The 24,513-nt window shown below is 46.7% G+C and overlaps 1 protein-coding gene across 2 annotated transcripts in view; it reads right to left on the minus strand.

Annotated features, from left to right (window-relative positions):
- LOC142583061 (uncharacterized) overlaps nt 1–22,904 on the minus strand; it is a 31,451-nt gene extending 8,547 nt beyond the window's left edge. Inside the window, exons 1-3 of one of the 2 annotated variants that reach the window (XM_075693342.1) lie at nt 22,633–22,904; nt 6,643–6,795; nt 3,701–3,868 (exon numbers count right to left, since the gene is read on the minus strand). In XM_075693342.1, the coding sequence (XP_075549457.1) occupies nt 3,701–3,868; nt 6,643–6,795; nt 22,633–22,755 (444 nt within the window). In that variant the 5' untranslated portion in view covers nt 22,756–22,904. Of the gene's footprint in view, nt 1–3,700; nt 3,869–6,642; nt 6,796–10,829; nt 11,209–22,632 lie in introns of those variants that run through there. The other variant, XM_075693343.1, reaches the window with a different exon arrangement.
- Between the last annotated feature and the right edge of the window lie 1,609 nt (nt 22,905–24,513).

Below are 24,513 nucleotides of genomic sequence, written 5' to 3' on the forward strand. Positions count from 1 at the left end.
CGACGGCGGCCTCGACACCGGCTCTCCGGAGCGGGAAAGCAACGAGGGCTTCCCACGACATCACATGGACGTGGCATTCTCGCTGCTTGTTCCAAATGAAAGTTTCGCGAGCAGAACCCTCACAGCACGACGCGATAACAAAACTACTGAAACTCCAAAGCGTGCGCGGCGCAGAGTCGAGCGAAAACGAAACCTTTCGAACACCCATATTACTGAAGGGTAACGTCAAAATGTTATTTTTTCCTAGAATCGAATAGACGTAGACAAGTAGCATTTTTTCCGGCTTATAATCGAATGAAATGATATTTTTAATACGAGTAGTTGAGTATTAGTAACACAAATTATGAGGAGACCTTTCGTCATCGGGCTAGTACCGGAATGTCGCTGGGGGGTCTCAAATCGTGTCATGCATTTACCTCAATTTCTCGGTTACTAAAGCTCTGTTCGCGATTATATTGACGCCTTAGACGTTCTAGAACATTGCTCTACCACTTTAACTTGAGTTTCTGGTAACCTTTAGTGTCCCTTTAAAGCAGTTTAAGAAATATCGAAATAACCTGACTAAGCTGCAAAAACAAGCTAACTGTGACTATTACTACTCCATGTTCGATGGTATCGTTGATGCAAAACAGACTTGGAATAAGCTGAATTCTGTTATATCATCAAGGCGACCCGCCAGTACTATTAAAGAGCTCAAGATTGCTAATGAGGTTCTTAAAGATGAAGCACTCGCCAATAAATTTAGTGATTACTTTGCCTCTCTAGTTGAAAGCACTTATGATCAAGATGCCTTGATGTATTTGCCCAGTCCCCTTACACATTCTTTGTATATTGATGAGACTGATGACACTGAGGTTTTAAATGTGTTAAAAAAATTTAGGCGATCTAAAAGTAAGGATGTGCACGGATTAAAAATACAACCAATTCTTTTTGTTATTGACCTGCTCACCCCTTGCCTCAGTCACATTTACAACATCTCCCTAACCTCTAGCATTTTTCCTCAACAGATGAAAATTCCAAGGGTAGCTGTGGTGTACAAAGGTGGAGAAAGGGAAAACTTCACTAACTATAGACCAATCTCAATTCTTCCACTGTTTTCAAAAGGTTTAGAAAAAATTATTCTCCTTAAGATGACTGCCTTTTTTAACAAGTATTCTGTTTTAACACCATGTCAATATGGCTTCAGGTCAGGCTGCTTGACTGAAACTGCTCTTCTTAAACAAAAGGAACTAATTTTGAAAAATATAGAGGCGATGAAACTAACATTGGGAGTATTCCTTGATTTCTCAAAAGCTTTTGACAAAATTAACCATGGAACACTATTAGAAAAATTGAATTGTTATGGTACACGTGGAATAGTTTTAGATTTAATTAGAAGTTACATAACCAACAGAAAGCAAAGCGTATCAATAAATAGAAAATTATCTTCGTTTAAACTTATTAAGCAAGGTGTGCCTCAAGGTAGCATATTGGGACCATTTCTATTTATCATTTATATAAATGACATTGTTAATATTGATGTTTCGATTAACTATATTATTTACGCAGATGATACTAGTTTATTCTTCTCAGGAACTAAGGAGGATCAACTCATCAATTTTGCAAATGAAATACTTCACAAGATATATAACTGGTCTGTAAAAAATTATCTCCAGTTAAACTGCTCCAAGACAAAAGCGGTCCTCTTTAGAGCGAAGTCCACGCCTTGTGATCTCACCCAATGCCTCACACTCAATGACACAAAAATAGAACTTTCCGCAACAGCAAAAACATTGGGTGCTATGTTTCATGAATTGATGCTATGGGACCACCACCATTACTTACGAAATAAACTTAGTAAAGCGTTAGGTATGTTGCGCAGATGCCAGAGGCTACTACCAATACCACAGAAACTTATGGTTTATACCGCACTGTTTGCTTCTCACCTGCGCTATTGTAACTTGGTGTGGTCAAATAGTACTAAGAAATCATTAGGTAATTTAGTTTTGGTTCAAAAGAATGCCTTACGTGCTATTTCAGACTTACCTTACAATGGACATACGCGTGACATATTCCGGAAGTTCAAGATTTTACGTTTAGACCACCTTTACGAGTATCAACTTATGTGTTCTTTTAAAAGTGACATGATTAAGGGTACTAATCATATCATAAACATCGCGAACTTGCAGCGGAATCCTTCTTTTCGCCTAAATCGATATACGGAACACTATGAAGTCCCGCGCCCTCGGACTAACTATGGCCTTCAAGCACTCTCCTACTGTCTTCGCTCTACACTTGACAAATATAGTCTAAATGATGTAAACATACGCCATATATCCAAGAGCACATTACTGCAAAAATTTCTGTGAATAATTACCTTTTTGGTTTGTCGGTTGAAAAGTATTTCTTTGCTATTTTTAAGTTGTCATTTCTGGTTTTCTTGCATACATGTATGCGTATGTGCATGTATATATATATATATATATATAAATGTGTGTATATATATGCGTTTGTGAATATGTATATATTGACCCTGCCACAAGTATGTACTACGAATATCTTGCCATGTTGCTGCCTGTTGTTCATGGGGAGGTGGGACTAGTCAAGCTGCCGTTATGCAGCTTTTATCCTGCCATCCCTACCGCTTTGTATATATCAGTGTACTTATGTGGTAAAATAAACTTCTTCTTCTTCTTCTTAAAAGAAAAATAAATACTGTGTAACGTGACAATTGCCCCTTCCCGCGCTTGTTGAGCTTCACCACAATAATTTGTGCATGCTTCACCGCGTAATATTTCTGTAGTGAGGTGAAGCTGACTTTCGGCAACCGGCATTATGCAACGCGTTGTGCTTTCCGAGCTTCGAAGCCAATCGCGAGGACCACAAAGCCGGAGTCGGTGCCATTGCTGACAGAGGCCAATTCTTTCAATGAAAACACGGCACAGAACGGCAAGAAGCTTAATAGCGAACGCAGAAGCAGCTAGGCCTAGCGTTGCTGCGGTGGTGGCTACGGCTGCCAGCAGGTCTGCGCGCGACAGCGCCGGTTCGAGGAGCGACAAGGTAATCAAAACGGCGGCGGTGGAGGTGGTATTACCAATGCCATTTCGGACCTTCCATGACGGCAAAAAGTCCGGAAAATTGGATGGCGAAGGGTTCTTGCATCCAAAATTTCAGACGTTATTATACATAGGCTCTATGGGGTGCGTGGTGGTGGTGCCGCGAAGCCGTCCGAATTATCGGGCACCCGGAAAGTCGGTCGTTGACTAAACACTGGCAACTCCTATTACTCGAGCCAGCTTTACCACGACTTTCTTTCCCTTTCAATAAAATTACAGATAATTTTCCCTGATAGAAGCGCAAATTCCCTGAGTTTTCCCTGACTTTTTTTAGATTATTGAAAATCCCTGAGAATTCCCGGTTTTCCCGGTCGGTAGACACCCTGGATTTGTATTCAATTTGGTCTTAGAAATTACTTAGGCAGTCCCTAATGCATACAGGTAAATGCCACTGCAACTTGGGAAGCCCCTGTTTACAAATTGGGACATGTAGAAATACAACACTAAAGAAAAGTGAATCTATTATCAGCACAGATTAAGAAACAAACTAGCTACTCACTAATTTATCAGCAGACACAAGGCACTGCCAACTTGCAAGAGACCAATTTACACTTTCTGTAGTTGCCCGACAACTGCACCAGTGCCTAGAAGGCAGCAATACAGACCATAACTTCATCGACAAGGCGACGAAGTGTGTTCGCCTCCACGTCATTCAGCTGGCTCTTCATAAGTGCGCGAACCATGCACATGGGATCTTCCTCTTTCATTGGCGAAAATGCCTCAGCACCAAGGAGGTCCTTAGTGGCTGCAATAGTGGACGATGTGGTTGATGTACCAGCATTCGACACCAAGAAACCAACTGTGATGAACAACTCTTGTGAGATATAATGTTGCTGCTGTGATGCTGAAAACAACAATGATATGGCTTCATTACAATGTTACAATACAAACTGTCTTTCTCACGCTCCAGATGTCATCTAACAGTTTAGCTGTGCTGCTGGTTGGTTTAGCAAATGCCAAAAAATTCAGTAACGATCTGGCAGTGAATGCGAGAGAATTGCGTTAGCATTAAACTGCACCTCTTTATGGTCCCAGAACCATGACTTAAAATGTGTTCACCATGTTGCAAAGTGTTGTTCAGGAGCTCACTCGACACACATCCTGCCTCTTCAAGGAGCGACACTTTTTCCACTGTGACATACCTAATGCTAATGCAGTAAAACAATGTGTCATGCCGCCTCAATTAAGTGCAATTTTCTGAAATCACCCAAGAACTGCGCTTGTGCCAAGAGTGGCAACAAACCTTCATTTCACTGAGTCTGCCAGTCAATTGAACCAATGTATAACAGTGACAGGAGTTTCAGGCTCAGTGTCGTACTCATTTTTTTAGACATGATCAATGTATGCAATGTCAGAGAAACGGTGGCCATGAACGAAGTCTGTGCCATTCACAATGTTTCCTATACTCTTGCTTTCCATTTGTGAGGTGGTTTCTCAGGCTTTCTGATAGCTCTACAGCCACTGCAAATAGATCTGTGTTGACACTGCACCAAACTAAGTTCGGCTGCCAACGTACAGAGAAGCAGCGCAGGTTAGGTCTAAGAGCAAAGGCAGTGTGGCCAGTTATTGTAATAATTTTGCTGCTCATCAAATGGTTTAACAGTGATCGGGGCCTGAGGTCACACGCATGATTGAGGACTGTAGAAGCAGTATTCGCGTCAGTAGATGACTAGCTGACAAACGAGTGTTCCTATCAATACGTCTGCATACTTAGTGGACAGAATGAGTTGAACCTGCCTGTAGACAGAAAGCACCGAGCTCAATTTGCACAAGACAGATTAAACTGTTGACACTGTGTAGACAAGAGCCCCGAAGCCTCAAGCATCACAACATTTCAAGTAGATACCATGACAACGAGCAAAAGTAAAAGAATTTTCTGTACTGCAGGCATAAAAAAGGGAACTTGCATTTTTCCATGAAAAAGATCAAAAGAAAGCACATACAAACTGATTCTGGAGATCAATCTGTATCTATCTTGGCTAGTAAAGAGCCCTTTAGTTTTGCTTCTGACTGTTATGTCAAAGTTTTGCATAAATCCCAAAACTATTCAAATTCAAACTACTACTGACTTCAATATTATTCGACACTATCACTATTTGCTTAAACTTTGCTTTGAACCAAAATAATTATCACACATACATTGTTTTGCTTTTTGACTGTTCTGTTCGTCACTTTCACTAGAAGGTGATAATACCGATACTTGCACAAGCCTAATACTTTCCCCATCAGCTTTAGTGCATGCATCACTCTGCACTGCTGGGTGTGCTCTACCCGAGTCTAGCCTGCATCTCATGCAAGAGAGATAATGACCTCTTGTAACCCATAGAAACGCTGACCAAACTTGCACTCTCTGCACAACATGACCATCGAGCAAACAAAATGCCATCAGCAGCAATAACAACAGTACAGTATTGTTAGTTTGAATTTCATGGGACCAAAAAAAGAATTGTTCAAATGAACCGAATGTAGAATTATCAATGTTATAAAGAAAATAAGCAAGTGCTTACTACGTCAACAAGCTTTCATTTACTGAACGAATCAGCAAATCCCATTTCTATTTCGCACAAACCAGTGCGGAAGCTGCTACTCTTGTCAGCTCACAAGTTATTAGTGCTTGCAGAGACGAGGCCCCGTGATTATCTTCCAAGACACGCTTTTAACTACCACATGCACATCTAGATTATTTCTTCGCCAGTGAGTTGGTCGACAACAGATCGTCCATCCACGTAGCCAGCGCTCTTCATCCTCGACAGCTTCCATCATGTGTGACATTGTGCGCACAACCATGGTACTGAGTCAAAACGAAGCTACTCTTCGCCACAGCCTCTGCAGACAAAACTACAGCCACAATCGACACGATCATGGACCACACAGTTAGAAGGCACACAACCAATGCGGCGTCATGTGCTGTGGTAAATGCAAGAGTAAAGGCTATAAAGGCACAAATACACACAAATTATTTCGGTGTTCCTGTCGTTCACGTATGACTTCCGCTGATGGCTATGGTGATGCTGACTCCGCTGCTTTGTTTCGGTTGGATGCTAGCATTGGTTTTCTAATTTGCAACGCTCCGCACTCGCCGAGCACCGAGTGCCGCTCGAATTAACATATGTGCGGCCAAGCATGTCTACATTAACAAAAGCGATTCAGTTAAATAAAGCGCATGCCTGCCAAGACCAGAGGACGACCCTGAATTATCCGATCTACCAAATTAATGAAGGTCGAACCAACAAGCTTTTACTGTAGTAATATTGCCTCATAAAACACACAATCGAGTTTCCAATTTAATCAACTGATGCCCCTCCACGTGGACTAGGCAGCTGTACAAGAAGGCATTAAAAGCAGTTCAGGCACTTCATAGCAATACAAATGGCAAGTTTCTAGAATGACAACATTGCGATGCTTACGAGCACCCCTGTACTTACTTAATCTTCCAAGCTGTCTTTTTTTATTTGAAAGTGAAAAAGGCCTAAAAGCCTTTAAAATACCACACTCCAGCGAACAGTCAAGGTTTATTCTGAATGAAGCACAGCCATAAGGAAAACTCACCGTTGGAGGATACCTCCGACCACTCGTTTGTTTTGGCTTGTACTGGCACCGTCTCTGCTCTCGGAGTGAAATCCTCCAGGTCTTCCATGGACAAGTTTTCAAGACGTTTGCCAACAGTCGACACCGTCAGGCCACGGAGGTCTTGCGAAAGCTGCGTTAAACCCAGAGGAAGAAAAGAAATGGAAACACTGCACTCCTAGCTGCCTTCAGAGAATAAACTTATTGATGATGGCCTTTAGATCAAGTGGGATTGATGTTCCAGGGGTTTGAAATCTCACCGCTGCACAGTGGCCCACGAGATGCTTTAGTACAGGGCTTCTAAGCAATTCTGACCACCTATGTTCTTTAATGTGTAGCTGAATTTAGGTACCATGCCAGAGACCTTGCTGCCCACCCCCATCAAAATGTGGTAGCAAGAGATCGAACCTGCGACCTTATCTATGCGCAGCACCCGAATGCCAAAGCCATTAGGCCACTATGGAAGTAGATCCCAGATTTAAAGAAAACAGGTGTTCAATGAATAAGCAAAGCTCAATGCACAAAAAAAGTTAATTTCACCCTCGCCATAACGCTGCCATTGTAGCTTATAATTGTAAAAGCTACCTTACACTTAGAATTCCATTACTTCTGGGCCACTGTGCCAGTTTTTACAACATACTTCAGCGTGATGATGAACCTGCAAGTTTTGCATAGGTTCGCATACCCCTGACAGTTTCTTCACGTACAAACATATTGTAAAGGTGTTTATTAGCCACCAGCGTTTGGGCCAACCGTCAGAGCAAGGCACGGACTCTCAGCACAAGCAGCGTTCCCCAAGCAAAAGCGCTGGAGAGGTTGACCCACTAGAAAGCGCTGAAGAGGATGGCCCACTGTGGCGTTCTTCTTCTTTACTACAATTACTCCGGGAATGAAAAGGGAGCCGTACGGTGACCTAACAGCTTCTCACTACGAGTGGATTATATTACGGCTTGAGGTGATCGACGTTTATTTTTATTTATTTATTTTTTTAAAGGTGCCCAAGAACGTAAAGAACATAAAGCCGAAAAATAAAACAGAATAGCTGAAACAGTGGTACAAAGCGCAACGAAAAATTAAATTAATCAAAGACAGAAGTCACATAATGAGCAAGTAGTAGAGCTGATTATATTAAGATCATCACGCAAGCTATTTTGTTTTGTTACAAGACGTGTTATAGCGTTAGAGGTGCAAAAGGAATTCACATAGAAAATGCTACAGTCGGATACAACTTTAGGAAAAAGGGGGCGTTTACTCCTCCGAGGCGTATGCACGCGTGCATCCACCAATGGGCGCACACTCTGGACCGACGTCATGGGCTGGACGGCCGGTGACCCCGCCGTCGGAGAAGATGGCCGCCCGGGCTTCGAACTGGGTCAAGTCGCTTCAGCTGTGCGCGTCAACCCCTCATCACAGTGAATTTCCAAACTGTTTGTAATTTTCTATCATGCCAGAAATATTACTCGGAGCTTACGATGCCACATTTGTGCCGCGTGCGTTTATTCTAAGCCGTGATCCGGCGAAGAAACATTGCAGCGAGCATCGCTGACACTGCGCTACGCTTTGCCTGAAAACAGGATACCGCGGCGACCGCTGCAAACACACATCCTACGTGTTTGTTCCATTTTTTTTATTTTGCTCCCGAATGATGTTACAACGAGAAAAGTTTGCCAAAGTCTGGTGCCTACTTTCAGCAGCGGGTGTGTTCGTGTACTGTGTCGCTGCGTTTCTCATCGGACGGGGTGAAGTGATGGAGCAAAACCATTCTCAGGAGAAATGAAAAAAGCGTGCGTGCATGAAACAAGCCTACAAGCGTCTCAACAGAAAATATTTGCAAAAGAAGCCTCCAACGCAAAGATTTGTCGCCGTCAACTTAGCGTGAACGATCGTTGTCAGCAGTGAGATAGCCGAGCGACTAATGGCAGTGTTCGAGCATTGTGTAGCACCGTCGATTGATTGCTTGCCACTAGTGCTCACCGCGCGCGCAAACTATAGAATGCGCGTCGTGGCACAGTCACGCACAAGTTGTGTTGCCAGCGCTCGATATGGTTTCCCACAACACAGCTTCGCGCTGCTTTTCGATCCTCGTGATATGTTGCAATTAAAAATTCTCAAGACAGTGTTAAGAGACCGGTAAAAAAAGCATACTGCATACTGCATACTCCTTTTACTGCACTTGGTCTACCTATGGCCTCAGGCTTTCCATTAGACTACATGCATGTTGTCTGCCTTGGTGTGGTTCACAAATTGATAGGCTTTTGGGTGAGAGGCCCACTAAAAGTAAGAATTTCACAATGCATCAAAGAATACGTCTCAAGTTTTGCAAGCCTGTGCCAAAAGACTCTCCGAGAAAATGTAGGCAAATGAAACAGTATGAATGGTGCAAAGCAACAGAGTTCCGTTTCCTGTCGCTCTATGCTGGCCCAGTTGACCTCAAGGAAATTGCTTTTTGAGCTCAAGCTCCTTCAAAGTGGCAGCAGCACGCTTCGTTTCCAGTTCATTCCTCAATGTGTAGGTTTTTTCTGTTCTCGTCCTCCTTTCGCCGCGCGTTCGCCCCACGGACCATTTGAAGCATTTTCTTGGTCAGCTGTATAGTCAACGTCCGATTTTTCGAACTCCCTGGGGGCCGCGAGAACGTCCGAAAAATTGGCCAGTTGTAAAAAATGAATGCATGTCTTTTACTGTCCTTAAGGGCTCAAATCGCCACATGCACATACGAAAAAGCCCTGAAGGCCTGCAGTACACGTATTAGGCATATCGGCGCACATACTGTGACAGGAGATAACGGCTGTACGCGTGTATAATTAAAGAATACATACTATGTCCCCTGCCAATTGCCCCTTCGTACGCTTGTGCTTCACCGCAATACTTTTGCGTATCCTTCACCAAGTAACTTTTGTGTACAGAGGCACAGCCGACTTTCTGGAACCGGCATTATGCAAAGCATTGTGATTTCCGAGCTTCGAAGCCAATCGCGAGGACGGCCATTGCTTACAGCGGCGAATTCGTTCAATGAAAAACAGAGCATCCCACGGCAAAAAGCTTAATAGCGAGCGCCGAAGCAGCCAGGCCTAGCATTGCCGCAGTGGTGGCTATTCGGCTGCCAGCAGATCTGCAGGCGAAAGCGCCCGTTCGAGGCGGCGAGGTAATCAAAACGGCAGCGGTGGTGGCTTTAATTAATGCCGTTTCGGACCTGCCGTTACGGCAAAAAGTCAGGAAAATCGGACGGCAAAGGGTTCTTGCGTCCGAAATTACAGACGTTTTGATACATTGACTCGATACAAGGGCACGTGATGGCGCCGCGAAGCCGTCCGAATTATCGGGCATCTGGAAAGTCGATCGTTGACTGTACACTGGGCCTCTTCGATTTTCGGAGTTCTGGCAGCCCGCTAGTTCCGGTTCTGATAGGAAGTCACGTGGTCTGAGAACCCAAGACAAGCCGAACCTGCCCAAAGTTTGTAATATCGAACCCCGGTACAGCTGGCCAAATGTTAACATGCTACCAGCATGGCAGCGCCGGCGAGGCCGGCGCGCGCACGGCATAGTCGGCCCATTTATGCGTTGCCAGCTTGAAAATATATAGTTGCACTCAGGGATACGATCACTTTCGCGCGACTCGGCGCAGGACGCGCACTGGGCCAACCTCACCTTGCGCAGCGCATCATGCAGATGGCCTCCGACGCGGCGGATGACAAGACGCGAAATCGCGCGTAAGTGATCGTATACTCGAAAGCGATAGCTCCAGGATCCCTGCTTGCAGCGATTACGTCACCCACCGGCGACATTGATGAGTTGGCATTGTGTCATCACAAGACATGAACAAGCACGTTATCGGGTACGTCTCATACGCATAAAATTTCGTGACCACCTGCTTGGGCTTCGAATTCAGAAAGTGCAATCAGTGTATTCTTAGATCAACGGCCTGCAGTTCGAACACATATCGGTTTCGAGCTGCCACCTAAGCATACGACGGAGAGACGGAGCGAACACGGGTTAGCTGCAAAGCCTTCGCTAATTGCAGAAAAGGGAGATATATAATACGCGAGATATGTGACACGGAACGCCACCAGAGAAAGATGAACCCAATACGTACTGCAATGTGTGAATAAGCAACTACAACTTGCGTGGAACACGACGCAGATAACATGCACGCATGAGAGCGCGGCGCACCTGTGACGGCAGACAAGCCAGTTGTGTGACTGTGGGGTTCGACGTGCCTTCCCGCGCCTCGTCCCCAATCTGGCGCGTTGTGCTCAGCTCCATGGGCTCCATCTCCGGGAATCGCCGTCACAATGGCAAAATGGCGGACACTGCTAGCGCGCCGGAGCTAAGTTTCCGCGCAAGCCGTGCCACTCCTACCCAGGATCGAGGCACCGCGCGAATGCCGCGCGCGCGATGACTGGGGCGCGCGCTGATTTGTCTCCCGATTGGAGGCGCCCGGACGCCCTCTCCACCCAAGCTATCTTCCGCTGAGCGAGTTGAGCGAGGCCAGCGAGGCGCTAGCTGAGCGCTCCATCAATGCCTAGAGCAATGATGCCAACTCTAGAAATTTATCCCTACATCTGGGGGCTTTTGGGTCTATTTAGAGATTTAGCGTCGTTTTCGAAGTATCTAGGGATTTTTAGAGATGCAGTTATCTCGCCATTTACGCCGTTATAAGTATTCATGCAGAATTTAGCAACGTTACTGGAACGAGCTGCTTCTTAACTTTCTAGCTCTACCAGTGGAGTTGGGGCAGCGCGCCCGAAGTAGCGGTCACTAGAACTAGCGGTGCTGTAGTCAGTGGCGACTTCTTACAAATCTGCGTTTGTAATAATTAGAATGGTAGAGCGGCTGTCGCTGTAATGGTTCTTTATTATATGGATGTACTCTTGACGGCCTAACAGGTCATGTCTTCCGGCGGCTCTAGTAACAGTATATTATGTTTGTTTTTTTTTTACGAGAAAGGGCGTTCAGCGCTGCCGCCTATGCTTTGTTATGGAAACCCTTGTTTGCTCTTCGCGAAAGAGGGCGAAGAATTATCGCGGTTAGGCATTGCAGCTGCTGCGCAGCACGTGCAGTGGCGTAACAAAGGGGGGGGGGAGGGGGGGCCGTGGGCCCCGGGTTCAAGGGGCCAGTGGGGGGGGGGGTCATATACGGCTGAAGACACCCCTCTTCCCGCCGGCTACACCCGGGGGGAGGGGGGGTGACAGAAGACCGATGGACCTCGGGTGCTAGATGACCTAGCTACGCCACTGAGCACGTGTAAACGCGAAACTTCTGAAACTTGTCCAGCTTTATCTTGGCGCGCTCGAGAATGCATGCTTAACAGTTTACAATATTTATATATTCAGAGCATCTCATACGTTCCTGGTTCCAGGAGCCCTTTGTACAGTAGGCGCATTAGCGAATTAAATGGCAACTTGTGGAATGGGCGACGACGAGCAAGGTGAGACGAATAATTTTATCATTCAACATGACATATAAAGATGAGAATGCGCACAAAGCGCTGTGGCCCCGTAAAGCATAAGCTTCGTCACTCTATAACAATTTTAGAGATTTTTACGCAATCTAGGGATGGTTGGGATATCATTCTAGGGACAATACGGAACGCTAGGTCGTCCACACTGGACTAGACTTTCCTCTAGTTAGCGTTGCGTTGCCGCGAGCTCAGTGCGTTCCTCCGTACTTTCCCATTCTCCATTCCCATGCACAATTCCAGCTGCACTACCTCAAAGCGGCACTCGCAAAAATGAAGAGAGGCACAGCTAGACCCTGGTAGGGACCGCATCACGGTCAAACTTTTGGCCAACCTACCAGATGCTGTGTACATACACCTCCTCAAATACATCACCTTCATCTGGCAAGGGGAAACTCTCCTTCCAATAGAGTGTAAAACGGCACTTGTCACCTTCATCCCAAAATCAGGCAAACACATCAACATGGACTATATCAGGCCTATATCGTTGACTTCATGCGCAGGGAAGCTCACGGAGACAATGGTGCGGGATCGCCTATCGGAGTACCTGGAAAACAAGGAGGTCTTCGCGGCCACCATGTTTGGCTTCAGACCCCACAAATCGGCACAGGATGTCCTATTGCAGTTGCACAATGTGAAACACACTGTCATAATGGAACACCTCAGTGTCGCAAGCTGTGGCCCCAATACCTTCAATTACATCAAAGACTTTCTTAAGGACAGAGCCGCACTGATCCGTTTGGAAACCGAAGAATATGGACCCTATCAAATGGGCACAAGAGGCACACACAAGGTGCAGTACTATCGCCCCTGCTATTTAACATAGCGATGATGCACCTCCCCGCTCAATTGGCGAATGTCAGAGGCAGGGGCGTCGCCAGGGGAGGGGGGAGGTTGCTTATGGGGCTTCATCCCGCTCCCCGGAATTTTTTCGTGCTGTCATGCGCCGCTGACTCAAACAACCCCCGGCGCCGGAAATCATTCTGCATTTTGTCTAGAATGTCTTTTTTGGCGCTCGAATTGACATTTTGGCACGAACATGGCGAACTCGGGCTGGATTTCGCGGCAACACCCATGCCCCTGTAGTCACATAACGCAAGGAGCCGAATCCGAGCACAAAGTTTGAAGGGCGTTTTGATGGCGAGCTAATGGCGAGCGAGCTCGTCGCGGCATCTGGCGGAGGCCGCGGGATCTACATGGATTTCAATTCCGAAACTTTATGGGTACAAAGTTCTCAAACATTTGATGCGACAGGTGCATTGACATTTTCAAAGTCGTGCTTTAGATTTTCAATTCCGCAACTTTGTGGGTTTAATGTTCTTATAAACATTTGACGCCAAAAGTACTTTGACTTTTCTAAAGTCGTACATCGGACCATAGAACGAGACAAGCCAAATCAACGCACAATCAGACAAGTTGACAAAGCACGCAGCGAGGTCCGATGAGACGAAGCGTTGTGGTGGTTCATTTGTGCCGTCAAGTCACAGAGAAGAATATCAACACTTTTTTCACCTGCGCCAAAGCATCCTTGTCAAGACACTAAAGCCAGCATTGCAAAGGTAACTACGTTCTTATTCTTTTTCCTACTTTGACTTTTATTCTCGAGGATATATTGAGCCCCCTCAGTTTTATTGTTGTAGCTACCCGCGGGCTGCCAGAGCCAGATTGCGTTTTTCTTGCATGCGTTTCTCTTGTTGCCCCGACCACTGAGCGGCGCACTTATGTGCGCGTTCGTTTTTCTCCGGCCGAGTGGATTTTCGCATGGCGGAGTTTTGGGCGCTTTCTGGCTATAAGACGAGAAAAAGAAACAATGGTCGCTCACCGCTATCACTGTGGGGACTCAACGGATTGTAACACGTTCGCTTGAGCGCAACCTCTCCGGAAAGTCTTGTCTCGCCGGTGTAGGATACCGAGCAGTAGGCACGTACCCATGGCCTCCCCCCCCTCCCCGAAATTAAGCGGCATACACCCCCCCTCCCCGCCTACGCCACCAATCCTCACATACATTCCTAAAGCGCCGCCAAATCAATGTTGAGACTGGACAGCTATTCAGTGGTCAACATTTCGCTGCCTGTTTTCACTCCTTTTGGATGACGGTATTGATCGGTATAGTTGAAATCAAGAAAAAAGAAATGCGCATGGGCAGGACATGTAATGAGGAGGGAAGATAACCGATGGTCATTAAGGTTTACGGTCTGAATTCCAAGAGAAGGGAAGCGTAGCAGGGGGCGGCAGAAAGTTGGGTGGGCGGATGAGATTAAGAAGTTTGCAGGGACAACATGGCCACAATTAGCACATGACCGGGGTTGTTGGAGAAGTATGAGAGAGGCCTTTGCCCTGCAGTGGGTTTAGCCAGGCTGATGATGATGATTTATCGGCATATCCTGGGGTGCGAAGCCTAGTTTTCTCATCGATTCGGTGCTCGCGCGATTAACTCGAGATGCGTTCAGTTGTCACCATCTATTCAACGGTCACGCGCATCGCTGTTGCTTCGTTAGTTCAACCTTCTTTGTTTAGACTGATCCAGGAAAAGGATTCGGTTCGTAGTCAGCTGGTCTATATGCTTGAGGAACGAGTTGCAGCCGGAGAAAACGCCAGTTGAGTTTAACTTTTCCTTTTGCTTCAATATTTCCTCGAGTGGCGGCTCGCCGCGACGCTGGCAGATCGTCGGAACCATATACCCGCGATATGGCTTAAATAAAGCGCAAATCAAAATAATCCGAAACAGAGTCCATCACCAAACCCTGCAATAACCCTTAACCCCATAAGCAATATGACTAAATTGGCAACTGGAAACAAGAGTCGCAAGGAGTTGAGAAATTAAGCCAAGGCAACAGCCAAACAGGAAGTAAAAGCGAAAATTAACAAATTTAACCATTGTTTATGAAAATAATTATGGATCAACACATTTTTATTTAAGAAGGAAGATAAAAAAAAACGCTGCCGGAAGTGGAGTACAATTCTGTGTATATTGAATGGCACTTCTACAGTTATCAGTCGAGACGCACGACGTGTAGCCACTTCTCTGCTGTGCTTATGTAGGTGTTTTTCTAGCCTTCCGGGGTGGGCGCAGTAGGTCGAGAACCGCAGCGTCCTGCGCTCTACGCGGTTGCATGGGACTGGAGGCCACGCATCATTACGCAACTTCCCAAATAACAATACGAGTCGGTTTCGGCACTTCACTAGGCAGAGCAGTAAACAAGGGATCCAAAAGAACTGTGACTGTACCGCAAATATATATTTCTCTGTAATTCTTCCAGAGCTAATTAAAAAAAACGCCACTATAGTCGGATACGTCAGCAGTGGAGCCCCGCGCACGCCCTCATAACCGCCATCCACTGTTCTTCCGCGAGGCTGCAAATAATTCGTACTTAAAACTTTGGCTGTTACCCAAATAAGGCGGTAACCACAAAGATAAAATTATTAGCGCGTAATTTTATACGTTTTCCCTCGCCTATTATAGTGGAATGGCGAAAGCCTAATTCTTTATTGAAATGAAATAAAATGCTTGCTTCGCTGCAACTATTTATTGCCAAGTTCCGCTTCAGTTGGCAGTGAAATTTCATGAGTAAAACGGGCTCAGCAGTGAAATGAACTGTACACTTCTGAAGATTTCATTAATTATGGAGTTTTATGTGCCAAAACCACGATATGATAATGAGGCACACCGTAGTGGGGGACTCCGGAAATTTGGACCACCTGGGGTTCCTTAACGTGCACCTAAATCTAAATAGACGGGTTCTTTCGCATTTCGTCCCCATCAAAATTCGGCCGGCGTGGCCGCGATTCGATCCCGCGACCTCGTGCTTAGCAGCCCAACACCATAGCGACTAAGCAACCACGGCGGGTCACAATGAAATATCGAAAAAGAAGCCGCTATTACCTATTGTGAATGCAAGAAGACTAGGCAATTCAAAGCACTTTGTAATCACCTTCGCCGGCAGAGTCTTACCGCCCTCGATACGTTATCGGTGTCTCATCCTAAACGTGTACCCCATACGGGAGAGGCCGGAAGCTTGCTTCAATTGTCGGAAATTAGGCCAGCTAGATCGCTCAGACGTATCCACAACCCCGACCAGCAATCCCCAGATGCCGAAGGTGCGGAGAGAGCACTCACTTCCACCGAAAAAAGAGAAACCAACGTGCATTACACTCTGCGTCGTTTGTCACGGGTAGCCGAAACTGCAAACGGCGCTTCATACAACCAAAACAGACCAAGAGAACAACGTCAAAAAGCGATACCAAGACCACCAGAGAGACCAGGCATTCCCGCTCAAGAGGGCGAACCCAAGGCGTCTTTCGAGACCGCTCCGAGTCATTCCCTCCTCTGCATAGCAGAGAGGGAGACAAGTCCACCTCCGGAGGACTTGTCTCCCAGCAACACGAACCTGCCAATCACGTAGCCTGGAGCAGCTGTCAACCTAACCCCGTCTACCAAACAACACCGCAAGTGACCACCTCGTTGGGGACACCGCCCGAGCAGCAATCACGAAACGGACGGACAGCGACGCAGGCAAGGGATGAACTTTCCGGCTCCAAGACTAGCCAGGCTGCTCGAGAAGAGGGCAACCCCACATGGCACCAGAAGAGCAAGCTACAAAAGCAGCAACAGCACCAACAGGTGCAGGAGCTGGCGGAGCAGATAAAATATATAAAACAACAATTGGCTGCTGCTAATGACAAAATTCGCCAACTCGAAATCAAACCAACCCCATTTAGTAACTCACAGAATCTCAGTGCGAACAGACCAGTAGTTTGCGCTCCGAGGGAGGCAGAATATATAGAAACTGAGGCAACTAAAGGGCGCAAAACGGAAAGTAGCTAGCCTAACAAAATCGACATGTGATAAGAAAGGTAAATCGGAAGAGATAGATGCGCGCGTAGCTCAACTAGAAACGGCAATCGAGCAAATTCTAAATGCCATTAACAGTTTAACCGACCAAATTAAGCAATAAACGGAAAACAGTGTTATCTTAAGCACGACAGTGCAGTGTTGCGTACTCCAGGGTAGCGTACCGTACTGCTGCCGAGAAGTAGCGACGCCTGCCTATCGAAGCTCGACCGACATTACTTATTGGGTAGCGTGGCGCTGTCGGCGGGCTGCAGGTATCCGGTAGATCATGGCGACCAAGCAGGGGCGAGACGATTTGCTAGTGCGAAACTTGCACGGTTTATTCAAAGGTAGTTGAAAGAAAATAAGGAAAGCATGAAGTATGAAGTCTCAAGTAAGAAGTATATCAAAGTACATTTCGGAGCCCCTTAAATAGCTCTCTACAAGTGTGGGCGGGATCTTGCTTCTATCGATGACACGTGACAGGCAAGGAGAGAGGGCCCCTCCTCCTGCAATGCCAAGCACGGTTGGGAGAGGTTGATCCTCTCATCGACGAATCCGGGGAGAAGGTCGGGTGAATGACCCCTCCGGTGCACGTGGGCTCCGGTTCAGGTGCGGGTAGGGTGAATGACCTCTCCGGTGCATGTGGGCTCCGGCTCAGGGGTTAGGGTGAATGACCTGTCGCCACGTGGTGTCAGACGCCAACCCTAACAGCAGGCACTTGCCACCCATACAGGCCTAGCACAAAGCTATCCGTAAATCCATCGCATCTGTCGGGCGACAATGACTCGTCTGAAGCTACGACGTCGAAGGCAGATGCTCGACACCCGACAGGGGGACCAATCAGATCGCACAGCGTCCATAGGCTCGGCGCGGCTGGACCCTCATAGACGTTCGTGATGGCTTGAGTACCTATAATTATATGGCAATAGAACTGCAGAGCGTTCAGACAAAAACGTCGAGTCCTAGTATTCACAATTCAAGATGCGCAAGAAAAACCCGACGTTGTGGCACTCCAAGGGTTTGGTATTACAGCCAAATTAACAGGCTATGAGACCTACACGGAAATTTTTCGATGCGGCCGCTCTCCGGCCACGGCGCTTATGGTGCATAGAGATCTGACAGCCATTAAAATATACTTGGAATGTGAGGAGGTGGCGTACGCATTCATAAAAATTCTGCCTACTAAACGGGCCGATCAATTTCTTTTCGTTCTAAATTTGCATAGCCCCCCTAAAGACAAAAATCTATTCGCGTCCAGATTCATGATCAAAGCCTATAAGCACGCCGATAAAGCATCACTCGTAGAGCTGGGCGATTTTAACGCCCGGCATTCAGCCTGGAGCTACCCAAAGGATGAAAATAAAGGCAACAATATCTGGGAAACAGCGCAAGTCTATGGTGTCACCCTTATAACCGACCCGGAGCGCCCCACGCGCATTGGCAACATCGCAAAAACCACATGGGACAATACTGAAATGTACGTGGGAAGTGATCACTACATTGTAGCTATCACGGCCTTCCTAAAGGGCTACAGGAAACGTAAACTTACTATCCTCCATACCAGGGGGACGTCTTTTCGTTACGCTCACAATCATCGAACTCCTGCACCCATCACTAATCTCGAAGAATGGATCGATATTATACTACAAAACGCCAACAATGCAACCACAGAGACGGAAAAATGAGAATGACGGCCCCACTACAGACTCGAGACTAATTCACTTATGGGAAGCACAGAAGAGCATACAAAACCGATGGTCATCACAAAAGCATAACAAAAGCATTCGCAAAACGCTCGTAGAATTATAAAGGGGAATTGAACAGCACTCTCAGTTCCTAAGTCAGGAACACTGGCATCAGCTTTGCGATCGAATGAACGGACAGAAGGGCAATAAAAACACATGGTTCCTGCTTAGGCACTTAATCGATCCTAATGAAATCAAGTCTGCATCGCGTAAAAAACATGCAAAGAATTAATCATTCCTTCCCCGGGGATGACGACACTCTCATTAAAGAGTTAAAAAATCGCTACTTCAACGTCGACAATGACTTATTCCCAGTCTCAAATACCTACACAAGGCAAGAAAATGAAGCCCTCGATAAAGACATTGAGGAGGCTGAAGTGCGAGCTGTTAATCTAGAACAGTGGAATATGTAACATCCAAATATGATCACAGAATGTCCTGGAGAAGACACTTAATGGACATCCTGCGGATATCTATGTATGATCCTAGAGTGCCCCGGAGAGGTGATTTAATGGACATCCTGTGGATGTCGTTTTTTGTCGCATTTGGGAGGATTTGGGGATTGGTATGGGTCATCCCTGGAACATCCCGCACCTCGTAAGGACATCCAAAGGACGTCAGTGTGTTGTCTGGGAGAGTTATAGCTCAGCGGGCCAGCGTAGACGCCCGTGCGCATGCGCGGTACAACTTGCTCAGTGGCGGCGCTGGCTCGCTGAGCTATAACTCTATTGCCGGGCTAGTTGGTTTGAATTCATAATAAACACGGAGCAGCGCAATAAGATAGGGACCAAGAATAAGAAGACAGATATACAGAGCGCTTTCAACTAAACGCGTTATTTGATCGCAAGCGTTATTTATACGACAGCCGATTGATAATGAAACCAAGGAGGCAAACACATAAAGATGCAGTACATAACCCACTAGTGTCATCACTGTAATCACATCACACCGGGTCATTTCAAGGCGATGATTCTAGAAACTTTTTCTTTCTCCGATAGGACCAATTAAAGGGTGGAAATTCCACACATATTTCTTTCATTTTGTCTTCAATTATCTCTCCGGTTATTCTGCCTTGGGCCCTAGAATAGTCGTGTTTTCGTAGACTGGGACGCAGTCGCAGCTCTGGCAGTGTATCTCTAGGTGGCCTGACAGCGTTTTTTTTTTTTTTGACGTTGTACTGGTGTTCTTTATGACTGGTTAGTCACCGGCCTGCTTGACCTTTGTACACGCGCTCACATGACAAAGGAATAGAATATACAACGCCTTGAATGCAGTCAACGTGTTTTTCATGGCGATTCATGGCACAATCGGGCTTCTCTCTCTTGTCTGCATTAACCTTTTTGCAAAGCTCTTGCAACCGTTCGGGAACGGAAAAAAAAACTAGGTCCACGCCGAACTTTCTTGCTATCCTTTGCAAATTATGCGAAATGATGTGCATGCCTGGAACTACGGCTACCTTGTTTGCTTTAGTACTGTTGGTCCGCTCCCTGAAGTTTGTTCCTACACTTCCTACTTACATATCCAGCTACGCCGGTCAACAGGCTCAGAAAATTTGCCTGGAGTGTCGATATAACGGAGATTTCTCCTATAGTATGAGGCCTTGTAGATACTCACATAAGGCAGTCACTTCAGTGAACAATTCTGCGAAGTCACACCAAGTTTCTCCAAGTACGTATATATATATATATATATATATATATATATATATATATATATATATATATATATATATATATGGGGGTGGGGTTCGGAAAAAATTAAAACTTTTCGCCTATATGGGTGGACGTGCTCACCTTAGCTCCTGGCCCAACACAGGCGGAGAAAGTGGCCATTGCCCTAGCTGCTTCCAACCCTTTTTCCAAACATGTCATTACGGATGCACGAGGGGCGTGCCGCAACTACGCGGCTGGATGGATCACGCGCCTAGCAGAAAGAATATTGCGATGGAGCTTGAAGAAACCAGTTCCTCCGACAAAACATATTGCCTGGAAACCAAGGTCTACGGGAAGTGAGGCCACGAATGGCGGCTGCCGAGCACTCATTTCCCGCGTACCTCCCGCAGACTCCATGGACCAGGATGAGGGCCAACTCCTCACCCGATCTAGAGAAAATCTAGATTACTATAAAGATAGCCATCGCCGATACCCTGTGCCCGCTAAGGGGGCCCGGAAGGGCGAATGAACGCGTGCTCCTGAGACTTTTCGCAAAAACGATGTTATGATGTTATGAGGTGAACATATTATTTCCTGTGCTGTCGGTGTCGTCTGCATCAAAGGACAAAAAAATTGACAGTCACTTCAGCATACGCTAAACAGGATGAAAGCGAAAGCCTGCGCGCTCACGAGGCATTCATTAAAGGGCCCCTCACCAGGTCTGGCCATACTGAGCTGACAAGCGCCGAGCATACATACGATCGTGTCTGCAAAGTATTACATCGCTACGCACCGCGGAAAGAACTGAAATTTCAAACCGAACGCCGTTTTTCATTCTCGCGGCCGCCGCGCTCCGAGCCGGAGGCTGACGTACTCGTGTGCCTGCGCCTACGTACTGGTGTCCGCAGTGTGACGTTGCTCGTGGTGGCACGTGACTTCGAGAATTATTCAAGACATCTGTTATCGTGCGATCTGTTGCTTGAATTGACGAACTCAAGTTTAGAGAAATAATAAAACACACAAACGGAATGTCCGCGTGTTTTTTGTTTTACTTTGCACCGAAGCGAGATGTACTTCCGCTTCGTCTGCTTGTTCCCACGGTCGTGCGGTCACGTGCGCAGGTACCGAAACTATGCCATTTTCTACCGTGTTCCAGCACGTTATCATGGCACTCGAACGTGACAGCACGTGGTTAAGGCACTCGAGCCCATACGAAAGGTCGTGGGTTCGAGTGCCTTAATCTCCCTTAAAGGGACACTAAAGGCAAGTACTAAGTCGACATGGACTGTACCATACCTGAAACCTCGAAACACTTGTTTTGTGCCAAGACTTAATTCACGAGAAAATTGCATCTGAAGGGTCTGAATGCCGTTATCGCAATTGAAATCTCCCGCCAGCCAACCGGGGAGTGGTGATGTTGCATACGCCATCACCGCCGTTTGCTGCAGTCGCCGACTAAAATGGCGCCCGACCATGGAGGAAGGAAGAATATAGGAGGGAGAATTACGTCACGCAGGCAGCCTTGGCAAGCAAACGCTCCGTGAAGCCACAATGGTGGTCCAACACGTGACGTCTTGCGTCGAGATCACGGAGCAACAATCGAGATTTGCCAAGAGTTTGGTTCCCGGTATCTATGCCAGTAGATTTTATTCGGTGCGCGTTTGTTCGGCTGCCCTGCCGTGGCTTTGCCTGCAGAGCGGAAACACTAAAACCAACCGCGCAGTTTGGCGTGCGATCACGTGTTGGGCCACCAGGTTTGGCTTCAATCGCGTTGCTCTTTAGTTACGGTATATATGCTCGCTCCTATCTTCTTCCCATAGAGTTTCATACAATAATTATTGTAAGAAACTATGTTTTTTTCCTTCCTCCATGCGCCCGGCAGACAGCGGTACGGGTTTTTGCACAAAACGCAAACGCGCGGCCATGGAAAAACCAAGCAACGACAGCGCAGTGGGTTCGCTCATGGAGGAAGAAAAAATTCGCAGTTCCGCCCGAAAGGCGAAGCACCCATTGCGTTAGCAAATTAGCAGATAACTACGAAGTAAGGATAGTTTTATCAGCCGTACAAACTTATACACGTTCGCTTACAATGATAGAATGTGTAAGCGTGACTCAACGAGGTCGCAGAAAGACACAGACGCGCAGATACAGCGCTGTCTTTGTGTGTATGTTTCTTTCTACGTCCTTGTTCAATCGCGCTTACATATTCTATCATGGATTCCAACCAGCTAGCCCGCCTACTCAGCACCAGTGCCGCAGGCGCGAGAAAGTCTGTCCGACATACCTTCAGGCCGGCGGTCACCAAATGGGGCGTCCGTGCCCACTGCCTCACCGCTCGGGCAGCCAGCGTCGGAGAGTAAACTCGACCCCACTCCGCGATGCCGGCATGCTTAGGGGACAAACGCATACAACACGAGCGCAGAAACTTCTACGTAGTGTTTAGACAGAGTCATATATTCAAGAAACAAACGCCCCCAGAATTTCTCTCGCGCGCCCGCTGCTCACGTCTGCGCACAAACGTCGGGCGATCCCTCAAATGAACGTCTCGTGCACAAAGTTATGAGCCGTTTGCAGATTCCTTTCAAGATACGGCGCCCCTCCCCCACTCCCTCCCGCGCTTGCCAAGAGTGAAGAGTACCTTCACTCTTGGCAGGCTTTTAGTATGCTGCTGTTCGCGACTTTCAGGTGCATGTTTGAGGCACCCTTTGAGTGAAATAAACGCACAGCGCAGGCACGTACCCAGGATTTTTTTTTCGGTGTGGGGTGGGGTGCGGGGGGGGGGGGGGGGCAACCCAAAGTAACTTTTCTATGCAAATGAGGGGGGGGACCTTTTACTGCGACAAATGTGAATAATGCCCACTATTCGCTGTAAAGACGCGTAAACCCGCAAAAGAGAATTCAAATAAGGTGTACCTAAGAGGTACGCCTATGAGATACACCTCTCCTTTACTTGACAGACAAGGCACCACATCAAACGAACTCACGCGTGAAAGAACGCAGGAAGAACACTGCCAAGAACAAAAAGAAAAAAAAATTAAATTATGGGGTTTTACGTGCTAAAACCACCTTCTGATTATGAAAGTGGAAGAACAAGTAAACAAGCAAAAGTGTGAAATAAAGATTTCTAGTAGTGTTTTTCAATGAGCTCTGGAATTATTATTATTATTATTTGTTTTGAACACATATACACATATATACAGTTAACAGGAAAGGGAAGGCGAGGAGCAGGCTGGCAACTGCCACCGGAAGGGGCACAACGCCTGCCTACTCTTCTGAAGGGAGGTGACAGCAACACAGAAATGGAAGATAGGAAGGAAGGGAGGAAAGAGAAAAGGAAGAGCAACAGGACAAATCTAAAGACTAAAGTAGAACACAGTACACTAGCACGTTGTTCCGCCGAGTTTCGACTCTGCAGCCGGAATTAAAGTGACGCCGCATCGAACAGCCTCCACAATTATCTATCACATCCATGGCTAGTTTGCTACGCGGCTAATTGTGCGCTCCACGATGAGACGCCAAGTATAGCTGCACGCAATCACCGTTTCACTGGTAGTCGGTTCACAATAGACACTACAAGGTGTTTGAACCCGCCACTTCCCATCTTCGAAGGAAGAAGCGTTAGGACACAGTACAGATCACACACAGTAGGGCCGGTCACTGAAGGTCACGCTACTACAGAATGTTGAACGTTCACGCTACAAATGTGAACTTAAGTTAGTTAGCTCTAGAAAGGTTAGTAGGGCGCGATGGGCCTGATCACGTTTAGATGCACAACCTGGAAGATGCACATGGAAGAGCTCATATTTGCAGAACAATCGCAGTTCTTTTGGATACCTCGTTTACTGCGCTACCAATTTAATGGCCAAAACCGACTAGTGTTGTTATTTGGGAAGTTGCGTAACGATGCGTAGCACAGGATGCTGCGGTTCTATACGTACTGCGCCCACCGCGGAAGGTTAGAAAAACCCCCACATAAGCGTAGCAGAGTGGCTACATTAGACGGCTCCACTGATCAGAATCAGAATCAGAATCAAAAATTTATTATTAGAAGTTGGGTCACAATTGCAAGTACTTAGTATGCAGAAGGAGGTCCCATAGTCAAAGACTGTATCGGGACCTCCTGTACAAGAACAGTTATTGTAGTTAACATCTAAAGGCAACAACA

The sequence above is a fragment of the Dermacentor variabilis genome, chromosome 5, assembly GCF_050947875.1.
Source record: "Dermacentor variabilis isolate Ectoservices chromosome 5, ASM5094787v1, whole genome shotgun sequence".
Taxonomy (NCBI): domain Eukaryota; kingdom Metazoa; phylum Arthropoda; class Arachnida; order Ixodida; family Ixodidae; genus Dermacentor; species Dermacentor variabilis.